Source organism: Carassius gibelio, chromosome B20 (assembly GCF_023724105.1).
Source record: "Carassius gibelio isolate Cgi1373 ecotype wild population from Czech Republic chromosome B20, carGib1.2-hapl.c, whole genome shotgun sequence".
NCBI lineage: Eukaryota > Metazoa > Chordata > Actinopteri > Cypriniformes > Cyprinidae > Carassius > Carassius gibelio.
The window spans coordinates 7,183,845-7,196,120 of NC_068415.1; the positions used below are offsets into that span (position 1 = coordinate 7,183,845).

Sequence of the window (12,276 nt, forward strand, 5' to 3'; positions counted from 1 at the left end):
ATGTATATGTTTATATATATATATATATATATATATATATATATATATATATATATATATATATATATATATATATATATATACATATATATGCTTTATAATGCTACTTATTACGAATATATTTCACAATAGTTTGTTATTTTGTTTAATTACATGTTTTTTTTATATTAATACTTTTGTATTTTGTATTTTTTTTAATAATAAAAAAATCCGAGGGCGTGTAGGCTACGTTTATTTCCATTTATAGCCAGGTATCATAAAAGGTATATGCTACAGGTGTGTGTGTGTGTGTGTGTGTATAAATAGCTAAATTCTCAAGTCAACAGTTAGTCAGTAATTTTGATTTGAGAGTTAAGAGATCAATTCCCTCACTTTCTTCAATTTTATCTTAAGCCGTGCCTATGTGAGATGGTTTGTGTGCACTCACTGGATGCGTCATGACGTCCTTTCTACAATTTTGTATGGCAAAATGCCTCGAAATGAATAGAACTTGTCAATTTTTTTTACAGACATGTACACCCCTCGCACTGCCGCCAGAAATGCGGAGAGCACATGATTTGTTACAAACACTAGGCAGACTCATTCATTCCCATCAGACGCAGACCTCATTCACGTAAAGCATACCAGTCCTACTAGAGTGAAGGATAAAGCTTTTACCAGTCCTACTAGAGTGAAGGATTAGTTCTTAATTATTAATTATGCCCTGGTGACGTTGCTTGGTAGCTCTCCAATGGCGAACTACTTGCATTTGAACATTACATTGATAATGATGACGCAGCTTTCATAAGCCTACCTTTGTCTCATGAATGTTAATAACCACGCCTTCGCCATACTAAGATTCGTAAATGAGTTGACCGGACTGCTGAATCTTCTGCACCAGATCCATCCGATCTTCCCCACAGCCAAGTTTGGCGACTCCGCATACAGCATCGGAATTACTGACTGCAAGCTTGCTTTCTCTTCTCCGTGGATCTGATGCAATGAGTGCTTTCAATCTTTTCTTGAATCCTTCGAAAATTGCTTGGGAGAATTATTATTTTGCCGTCTAATTAAAAACCCATATTTTAATACTCGGTAGGGTTTTTATTCATTCGTTTTTGCACTGGTCACTGACGCTGCACAGGACCATGGATCCACCACCGTCTTCAGAGAAATCGCATCTCATCAACGAAAGAAATGGCAAAATATACTCCTTAAAACTTAACAGGTAAAATTATAGTAATCTATTTCACTTATTTATCTAATAATAATAATAATTTGGAAGATATTGGTGTGATTCGAAAATGCATGGTAGAATTATAAAATTGATCTGTATGTTGTGTAGCATTGTATGAAGAATCAAACATTTAATAATAATAATAATAATAATAATAATAAAATGCCATTTTAAAATAGTTAAGTCTTAATGAGAATAATTAAATCTTTCCAAAATCCTCTTAACATCAAAGACTCTGAGTCTGATATTTCCACATTTTGACACTAATTGAAAAGCCATATGCGCCAGTTACCTGATGAAAAGACATCCATGTTTATTCTGAAAACAGGCGTATATTAAAACGTGTATTTGTTAAGCAACCAGTGCGTGAGATGTTTAATTAAAAATAACAATAAACCAATGTTTGAGTTCATTTGGGACACTAGCTTTTTTTAGCAATAGCCTCAGGGATGTTTAGTGACCAGAAGAATGAACGTAGTCTACATAGCGCTTCCATATGGACTAAGCTTTCCACTGTGTTTCAAAAAGTGATAAAAATCAGACAAAAAAACAAAAAAAACAATTATCATACTCTTCATAGACCCCTCTTTTCCTGTGCACGCCCTACTAAAATGATCCTAAAGCAAACAGATGATAGAACAGTTTCAGCACCATGGACAGATTCACTTCGGTTGTTAAGACCAACGTGAACTCAAATATGATACTTATATCTACTCAGATACATAACATATAGCCAACATGTTTAAGAAAATATTTATGAATATGTTATTTAAATATAATGCTCTCCATTACTCCTAATTATAAGCAGCTTCCTGGTGGTAATACATTTTTGTATTATTTTTGTCAGATGAAGAAATATTTTACTCAGAATTTTCGCTCATTATTAGGTATAAATAGATAAATTCGAGTATTTAAAGAAACTTCGTCAGCATTTATCGCGAATAAAATAGATTTTCCATTTTTGTGGAATTTAGGATTATGTCGAGGAACAGTTCGATTAAAATGCATAAATATAGAATATTTCATTGCACAGTTTTATTCTGATGTAAAACTATGCGGTAAAATTAGTAAACGACAGGCGATAGTTATTGCATTGTTACCTCTAAGTCTATTTCAAGTTGTGTGCATTGAATTGCAATGAACAGGCTGCTGTTTCCATCAGTTGGATCGTGGTCTTGAGTAAGAAATGGCGAGAGCTCATGAAAATTCAGGATGAATTTAGATGGATGTGGCAGAAGCGTTTACTAAAGCTGCTGAAACAAATAAAGGATCACTTATCTATTAAGCTCGGTGACATATTACAAAAAGGTATTTTCAAAAATAGTATAGGCTACTGATGATAAATCAACAGGTCACCTGAACAAATTTCGAACAACATGGAACAAGGACATCTAAGAAGATGCTATCCAGAATTAGATGTTGTTGAAGTGGGCATTGTGTTTTAGAGCTGTTTTCTCAAATTAAAAAAACTTTTGCCTTAAAGAGCGAAGATAAAAGCTCTCCATTTTTGACTATAATTATTGCTATTATTATTAGTTGTTTTTTTCATCATCCAACACATCCTGTTATATCAATTTACAGAACATCACAGCACAACACTTTGCAGTCTTGAATCAATAGTTAGCAATATTTTTGTGTAGCGTATTAGTAATATCTTATCGGTAAATACAGCTGGCACCAATGGCCCTAATGCTGGAAACGTCACCGTATTTTACACACATACACACACACACACACACACACACACACACACACACACACACACACACACACACACACACACACACACACACACACACACACACACACAAATATTGCTAACTATTGATTGTCATCCACCATTATAATAATAAAATAAAAAACACAAATTTACAGTTAGTAGCCTAATTGGCTAATTGACTCCTCCAGGAATTAATCTTGCGTATATTGACAAATTAAACCCAAAACACTAAACAGGCTACACATAAAATAAACATAAAATGTCATAAAATAGAGAATAATATAGCCTATTAGATTACAAAATTAGATGAAACGTAACGTATCGGCTAATCAGTATGATTATAGGAATCGTAAAACATGGTGCCTTACCTTTTTTATATTCTTTTTCTAAATTGGGAACAGATTTTTATTTTTTTTTTATGATTAGTGTTTCCATTCACATTTCTCACACAAATAAATCTCTGGACATTTTCTAATTTCAGCACAATTACATTAGACCTACTGTTATATTTTAATAATACTCAGCCCTGCAAATTAATTCTGATTATGAAGTCTAGACTAGAGGAAAGGCTCAATTTAGGAAATCAGAAAAAAATAGGTTGTAGTATTGTTGGTCCATGTCTACACAAAAGAAAAGACCTCGTCCAGTATATCATGTCTGTGTCCCGGTGGGGTGATTAAACAGACGCCGTGTTCCACTCGACTGCCTCTCTTCAGCAGCAGCGCTCGTGCGCGCGTGATGCGGTACTCTGGTTATCTCATGCGCGCCGAGATTGCGCTTTCCGCCCCATTAGCTCCATCATAGCGTCTCTCTCATCAACACACAAGACAGAAGGGCCAAAACCGACCATGTCAGCAGATTTAATCTCAGACTGAAATGGGTCCTCATGGCATGGGCTTTGTATTTACACGCAATATTTTGCTCTACAAAGCACCTGTACATATGATTTTAAATATATTATTATATTATATATAAAATATAATACATACACATATATTAGGATCATATGCTGGAGTCTATCAGGTGATTTACATGATATGATGTTTGCACATTTTTTGTCTATAAGGTAGAACCAAAAACAGGTATTTTAGCAACTGTGTGATGGCTGATTTATAATGGTGTCACTTCACATTATGTGTTGTTTTTACAGTGAATTATCAGGTTCCAAAGAAAGTTGTCCAAACTTGCCTTTGGGAAATGGCGATATGGCTGGTGCTATCGAGCTCAAGAGGCCTGTCGGAACTCATTGCCATGCAAAAAAAGCAGCCTTCTTTGAGAGCCATGAGAAACTCATTGCAAAGAAGAAGCTGTACATCGCCTCCATAGTCTGTCTTTTTTTCATGATTGGAGAAGTTATAGGTGAGAATACTGTGCCTTTTTGGAAAACTTATAGAAAAAGTTTACCAATATGATGAAGCTAGAATTTTGGAAGAATTAGCATAAATCTAACATTATTTTTCATAAATCTAATAGACCACATTAAAATCACATTAAAGTTAAGGCAATGTTTTACCACTGAGTAGTTCACACACACAAAAAAAGTAAAGTTGCTGAAAATTTACATACCCTCGGGCCTTCCAAGATGACTTAGTTTCTTCATCGGAACAGATTTGGATACATTTCTAGCATTATGGTACTTGCTCACAAATGGATCCTCTGCAGTGAATGGGTGCCGTCAGAAGGAGTCCAAACAGCTGATAAAAACATCACAATAATCCACAAGTAATCTACACAACTCCATAAACAAATCCATCTTTAAGATCCTCTATAACATTTCTTTCTCCAGTGAAAAATCTACTAGTCTGAATCAGGGGAGAAAAATACACAGATCAAGCACTGATTGAAGTAAAAAAAAGTTCACACCATTCCAAATCTGAGAGGACAACAGAGGATGGACTTCTTCACTAGAGGAGACATTATTATAATGGATTATGGACTTGTTTTGCCCAGAAGCAATGTTTTAAAACACAAAACACTACACAAACACAAACATGCAGCTTCTTATTTCAAAAGACAATAATTGATGGACTGGAGTCATGTGGATTAATGTGATGATTTTATCAGATGTTCGGACTCTCAGTCTGACGGCACCCATTCAATGCAGAGGATCTATTGTTGAGTAAGTGATGCTACATTTCTTCAGATTTGTTCTGTGTATATAAAACATCAATGCAAGTAATTTATTTTGCTTTGTCTTTGAATGCCAAAGTTGTTCTTCTCACAATAAATGCCCTGGTTGCATTTCACAATCAAGTAAATTATGGATTAAGTAATTTGTTATTAGCACAAAATCACTTGAAAAAATGCTGGAGCAAAAACCAGTCCTTGACTCATATTAAATGCGATAAGCAGGCTTTTCTGTGTTTTGTTCAGCCTATACAGCACTTTTTCTTTAAGTCAGCATTCACAATCCAAGTACACTTTAAAATAATTATGAGTCATTCTCTTTTTCAAACGACAAATGATTTATGCTGTGTTAGCTTTGTCCAAAGACTTTTGTGTCTCACTTCAGTATTGTCTTGAGAGTATAATAAAATAAAGACATTTCATAATGAATAACATTTACAATGAATGCTCAGTGGTGATTATAAAAAGCAAAAGGCTCCATGAAGACCCTTTATCATCCATGGATGCTTCCCCTAGCACAAATAACTCTTTACACGGCTTACATTTTTAAAATGTTCTTCACACCAGGAGAAAATTCTTTTAAGAAATATTCACTTAAAGGTTTCTTTGGGAAAACAAAAATGGTTCTTCTATGTCATCTCTGTGAAATCTTTATTTTTTAAGAGTGTATCTCTCTACTAGTTATTTATATTTCTCTGCTGTTCTTGTGATGCAGGTGGTTATCTAGCACACAGCTTGGCCATTATGACCGATGCAGCCCACCTTCTGACAGATTTTGGCAGTATGATGGTCAGTCTTTTCTCCTTGTGGATCTCCTCAAGGCCACCAACCAAGATAATGAGCTTTGGCTGGCACAGATCAGGTTAGTCCCTCCCTGAGTGTCCATCTCAATTCTATCAAATAAATGTTACGTTCAGGTTGAAAATGTTAAATCTAAATCATGCATATCAAATAAATAAATCTAAGTCAGATTTGAAGACTTTCCTACACCCAGCTGTGATGCTAAACCATATTTGTCTCAAATGACATCTCACAGAGATTCTGGGAGCCCTGATTTCTGTGATGTCCATTTGGATCGTGACTGGGGTGCTGGTGTATCTTGCCATTGAGAGGATAGTAAAAAATGATTATGAAATCGAAGGCCATGTGATGCTCATCACCTCAGGTTGTGCAGTCGTGGTCAACATCATGTGAGTAGAGAGACACTGGAATTATAAGAAGTTAGTTGCAATTGTTAGTTTTGGTATAGTTATGTTGGCTTGACAAAATATAACACTGCTGCTGCTTAATCTGAGAACAGTATATTTAGCTAGAAACAGGCTAGCAATGTGCTAAAACGTTTTCTCTTGAACGAAAAACTTTCAAACCTCAAGTTGTATTTCAGGCTTTATGTAACTTTATGTAGTTTTTTACATATAGAATCTCTATAAGAAATTAAGTTCATATTCAGGTATTTAATTAGCAATTATGGAATGTACAGAAATTCGAAAAAATTAATCAGTAAAAATAGAATTTTGTTAAATTGATATGCTTTTGTGTGCATTATTGTTTATATTCCAGAATGGCCTACATTCTGCACCATTCCACGACCTTCCACAGTCACGGTTCAGGCTACCACAAGATTGATGAGAATGGGATGAGTCCTGTGGGGCATGGCCACTCCCACAGCCTCCTGGGTAATCATGGGAACACCAGTGTCAGAGCAGCATTTATTCATGTTTTGGGGGATCTCTTGCAGAGCTTTGGAGTGATGGTGGCAGCCATCATTATCTACTTCAGGGTAAATGAACACTAACAAAAATAATTGACCTAAAATGTTTCTTACTTCTTTCAAGCCTTTAAAGTCCAATACAAAACTGCATTCAGTCCAATTAACGTCCATGTGCCAATGAATCAGAATAATTTGTGTAAATAAAGGATTTGCAAGTTGTTCCCTTTGGAGCAATTGTTACCCTTTAGAACAGAGTTCAATGATGAATCATGCACAGTAAGAGTCATTTCTAAAAGGAAAAAGTATAAAATATTTTGTCTTATTTAATGGCTTGTGCATGTTCAATGAAAAAGTAAATAAAACAAATTATTTACAGTTATGTTCAAAAGTCAGTAATAGTTTTTTGAAAGACAAATATTTATAATCAGCAGAATGCATTAAAGACATTAAATATCTTAAAGTAAAAACAGTTAAGACATTGAGCACCAAATCAGGAAATAAGAATGATTTCTGAAACATCATGAGACAGTATTTGTCAATATTACTCTTTTTACTGTATTTTGCTCAAATAAATGGAGCCTTTTTTTTTTAGATAAAATTAATTCTCTTGAAAGGAAGAGGACACTGAATTATTTTCATGACTCTTGAAAGCACTTGAGTGGAGAATTTTTCTATTGACATTTGAAGTCTAATTCTATCTGACACTTTGCGAAGAACATCTGATTTTGTTCTGTAATGCATCAGTACCCCCTATCCTCTCTCCACCTTCTAACGCAGCCAGAATACAAAGTAGCCGATCCCATTTGCACTTTCCTCTTCTCCGTGTTCGTCCTGGGCACCACAATTACCATCCTGAGAGATGTCTTCCGCATCCTCATGGAGGGTAAATTTTCTCATTTCAGAATTTAACAATAGTTACCTTATTCTCAATCACTTAAAATATTCATGCAGTTTTAGTATATTTTCTGTTGCATAATACATGTGGTTTAATTTTCTGCATTTAAAGGTGAAGTGCAAACAAATTCCCAAACATTATATATATATATATATATATATATATATATATATATATATATATATATATATATATATATATATATATATATATATATATATATATATATAAAAAAAGAAAATGACAAACATCACCCTTAAATTTAGACAGGTTTGCCTCTATCCTTGTACACTTTAGTGTCATATCTGTGTTCAGGGGCCCCCAAAAGTATAGAGTTTAATTCAGTGAAGGAGGTTCTGCTGTCTCTGAAAGCAGTGAAGGCCATGCATAGCCTACATCTATGGGCTCTCACCATTGGCCAGAGTCTGCTGTCTGTTCACATAGCTATTGGTAAGTTTATTAAATAACACCTGCTTCACAGCATGCTTATACAGTTATTCTTTAACATTTGTCTTGTTAAAAGCAGTATCAAAGGTGTCCTTTTTGTGCCTCTTTTGTGTCCCCACTGATATAACTTAATGATAAATTACAGGACATGTTATTTAGTACATAATTGTTTATATATTATATAAGTGTGAAATTAAATATTGAAAATATTTGTATTATTTTATATGCTACAAAATATATTATATTATATGCTGTTTTTACTGTCTTATATTTATAATACAAGTTAAGAAGTTTTTTGACCCTGTGTTTCAAATTTAATTTAATATTTTATTTCTTTATTTAATATTATTAATATACGATTACAATATATTAGGCTCAGTATTTTTTTTATTTTTTTTTGTGTGTGAGAGGCAAATGCAAAATGCAAATGTAATTCCTGAATTCCCAATTTCTTAGACATTTAAAATTTATTACAATTTCTGTTCATAAATTGCACGTGATAATGGCCCTAAATCCTTTTCCATTTCATGTTTTTATTCCTTCTTTTAATGTAAAAATTTTTTTACTTTAAAGTGCAGCATCATCTATTTATGTTAACTAACCTAAATATGCACGTGTCCCTCCCCCTATTTTAGAAGATAACGCTGACCCTCATAGTGTCTTAAAGGAAGCCACTGAACTTCTTCATACCAAATTTGGCTTTTACAATACAACCATTCAAGTGGAGCCTTATTGTGAAGACATGATCCACTGCGCCCAGTGCCAGGACCCTATGGACTAAGTTCTCCAGGCGCATCGGTGAGAGGAGGCTGCCTGTATAATATGTACACATATTAAGCTTCATTAAGGGTCCAAGCCAGAAATGGAAACACTGTGCAAATGTCTCATCTACGTATCACTACGAATATGTACATGCCAAATGCATTTTTATCGATTAACAAGAAAAAAAAAAGGAAAAAACAAGAAGAGATTTCACACTGTGCCATCTTAAAAGTGCATCTTCAGCATAAAAAATGCATTGGTTTATGGGAGGAATAGCTTTAAAATGAAGTGTTGATGTTAAGTTTTACATACTGTATGCAAAGATAAAGAATTGAGAGGCAGTACATGAGGCCTGGAGGCATCATGAGCCTTTTTATTGTGACTTTGCAAGGTTTTGCTTGGCCGGCTGGCATCGTACATACAGCAGAAGTGTACTGTAATAGCCTGTCTGCAGTCTTGGGAAGGTAAAGGATGGGTATTGACATGACTTCATTAAAACAATTAAAATAGGGTTTATTATGCCCCAGCCAGCCTTGCGCCTGCTGCATGACAGCATGCTCCTCTAATCAATGTGAATGTCCGCCAAACTGCGGCATGATGTTGTAGGGGCTTAAAAAGAAATTGTGCTCAAGTGTAATTATGGATTTTGTTGGCGATCTATCACTAATGTCTTGTCTCATGGTGCAAAACTATTTGCAAAAGCAAGCTGGTGATTAACTCCGTTCTTCCTCACTGGCTGCGAAAGTGCTTTGAAAAAAGTGGCTTTGAAAAAACAGTGGAGACAAAATGGTTGATGCATGAAACAACTAAGAGTGATATTAAAGGTGAAGTGTGTAACTATCCTTGTTTCATGTAGAAGAAGATATAAAACATTTGTAGGATATCCCAACAAATTCATTGGTGGTGAAGCAAAATTTTCAGCAGCCATTAGTCCACTCTTCAAAGAATAAACTGCATTAAAAATCTTAATAATTAGCATAATTAAAATAGAACAGTTTTCTTTTTGTTTACTGTATTCATGTCCACTGTATCAACATTTCTCCGAATCATTATTGGTTCAGACCGTCAAAAGTGAAATAAAATGCAATTTTATACCATATTTAGATGACAAGTGGACACCGCTTGCTGATTTATACATGCAGTGTAGTATAACATCCTAACGAATACATTTCTGGATGTATAGAATATTTTGATGTACTACAATTACAAAGTGTGCAGTATAGAACAGAGCACTGCATTCCAGCATTAATGCAATTAAACTGACCATCAACTATCATTTTTATAATTCTTGCCTCATTTGAACCAACGAGATGAAAATAAAGATGTTTTTACACACTAATTGATTAAAACTGTATACAGTGCATCCATGGTGAAAATAAATATTCCATTCTAAGCATAGCCAAGTTTGAACTGAAAAGGAGTGGAATCGATCAATAATTTTGCAGTCTTAGATGGCGCTAGTAGTGGCACAGAATTACACACTTCTCCTTGCTATGATGCTGTTGTGGGTCACTCTAGTTTCTCAAAGTCAAGCATGCTTCACACCCTCCACACCCTGATGTCTTCAGGCTCTGTCCAGCTGTGGTTTGCGATGACACACAAGCACACAAACACACGTTTTGCACAGGATTTCCATCTCTGATCTCAGTGCCGCCACACTGCCGCAATGACTCTATGACATTCCAGCAAGCGGTTCAACACGTATCTCATGTCTCTGTAGTTCAACACTGAGATCATGGCAGAAACATACAATAATGAAGCACATGATTTCTCAATGTCTTTTAAAAAAACATTTTCCATTTAAACCATGGTTTTCTTTTAATTCTTATTTTGGTAACAACTTTCACTAATGCTCATTTACATTATATGTGAAGATTTTATATAAATAGAACACTGAATATGATTTTAGACTAATAAAAGATGATTATTGTGTTTTAAAGCTTGTGTGTACTGATAAAATGTAGCCATTGTGATCTGTTGTGTCGTGAAAGAGTTTTAAGGGTTTGCTTTGCATGGTTGCTTTTTTTTTCAATCTCACTGAAATTCATTAAATTCTATATTTTGTCTATTTGTTTTGATAAAACGAATATATATTTAAAACATGAATATCACAGTCATTTATATGAGAGAGCGAACAAAATGTTAATATGAAATGACCAATGCATAAGCCATTTGTCCTCTTAGCCATAGTTACAGATTTAGATTTAGAGTTATCTCACATTTAGTTAGCGAAATTTCATTGTCAACTGTCAATAGAGATGAAGCACCACTCAAAAATGTCTTTTAAACTGAGTAGTTTTCTGTTGATCAACAAGTGAATTTGCATGATTGGAAAAACTTGAAAACGAGCAAAATTTGTATGACCTATATTCATATATTCTTGCCAAATTTTGTTGAGCAACGATAATAGTGACCTAACCTTTATAAGTAAATTTTTTTAACCATCTTCTCAAGTGTCTTATATCATTAGATTTATCTGGTCATTTGATCAAACAGCACTTAATATTTTAGAGAGACAACCAAAAAAAAAAAAAAAAGTAATCCTAAAATCTACTGCGAATAGTCTACTAACTGCTTTCGCAGTTTTTTACTCCCTGCATGATGTCATGAAAAGGGATTGGCGTTTGTGAAAGGCTCTAATAAAGAAAACCTATAAATTGTTTATTAAAATAAAACAGGACACGCCTAGAATATTTCCTTATAAATAGACCTTTTTCCATATGAATAGCATAATAAAATAAAACTAATATGATGCACATCTTAAAGTGTGAGAATGTTTTCTTTTATTTGATTAAAACACATGTAGCCTACTGAAAATGTACTGCATAACAGGAATAGCCTGCATGTGTTCATATGCTTCTGATTTTAAGGGTTTTTAATTAAAATGTTGTTCCAGGACCAACGAAAGATATTGATCTTTTGGTCTTTCTACTTGTATTTTTAAACATAAGGTTGTATAGTTTATGCAACCTTAAATCTCTGGGAAAAAAATCAGTAATAAGAAATCTCTGCACAGTAATAAGAAAGTGAAATACACAGGATTCATATGTCATACAAAAAGAGAGTGGAAAAACCTCAAAGTATTATTTGCTAGAATAAGTTTAAGAAACTTAGTTTGAATATTGCACATACAGCGTCACGACTCAAAAGCTAAGATGAATATGGCCAATCCAAAATCAGTTTCAGTTGCAGGTGCACGCAACCTAATGAAGCTTCAAAACTGCTAGCGGAGTGTGAGATGGTGCATCATCGGTCATGTTTTGACATGTTCAGCATTTTGTGTCATTAAACTGAAAGACATTAATGTTATTCTATGGAAACTGTAAGTAATCTACATGATTATTTTAGTCATGCCTCAGATTTTTGAATGTGTACAGTATATAGATTTGCTTCTTGTA

At 34.1% G+C, this 12,276-nt stretch overlaps 1 protein-coding gene across 1 annotated transcript; it reads left to right on the forward strand.

Annotated features, from left to right (window-relative positions):
* The first annotated feature begins 936 nt into the window (after positions 1–936).
* On the forward strand, positions 937–11,438 carry slc30a2 (solute carrier family 30 member 2). Its single transcript, XM_052587121.1, has 8 exons — positions 937–1,207; positions 4,087–4,295; positions 5,779–5,925; positions 6,100–6,253; positions 6,624–6,843; positions 7,552–7,657; positions 7,985–8,119; positions 8,752–11,438. The coding sequence occupies exons 1-8, from the start codon at positions 1,128–1,130 to the stop codon at positions 8,895–8,897; spliced, it is 1,197 nt and encodes a 398-aa protein (XP_052443081.1). The 5' UTR covers positions 937–1,127; the 3' UTR covers positions 8,898–11,438.
* The last annotated feature ends 838 nt before the right edge of the window (positions 11,439–12,276 follow it).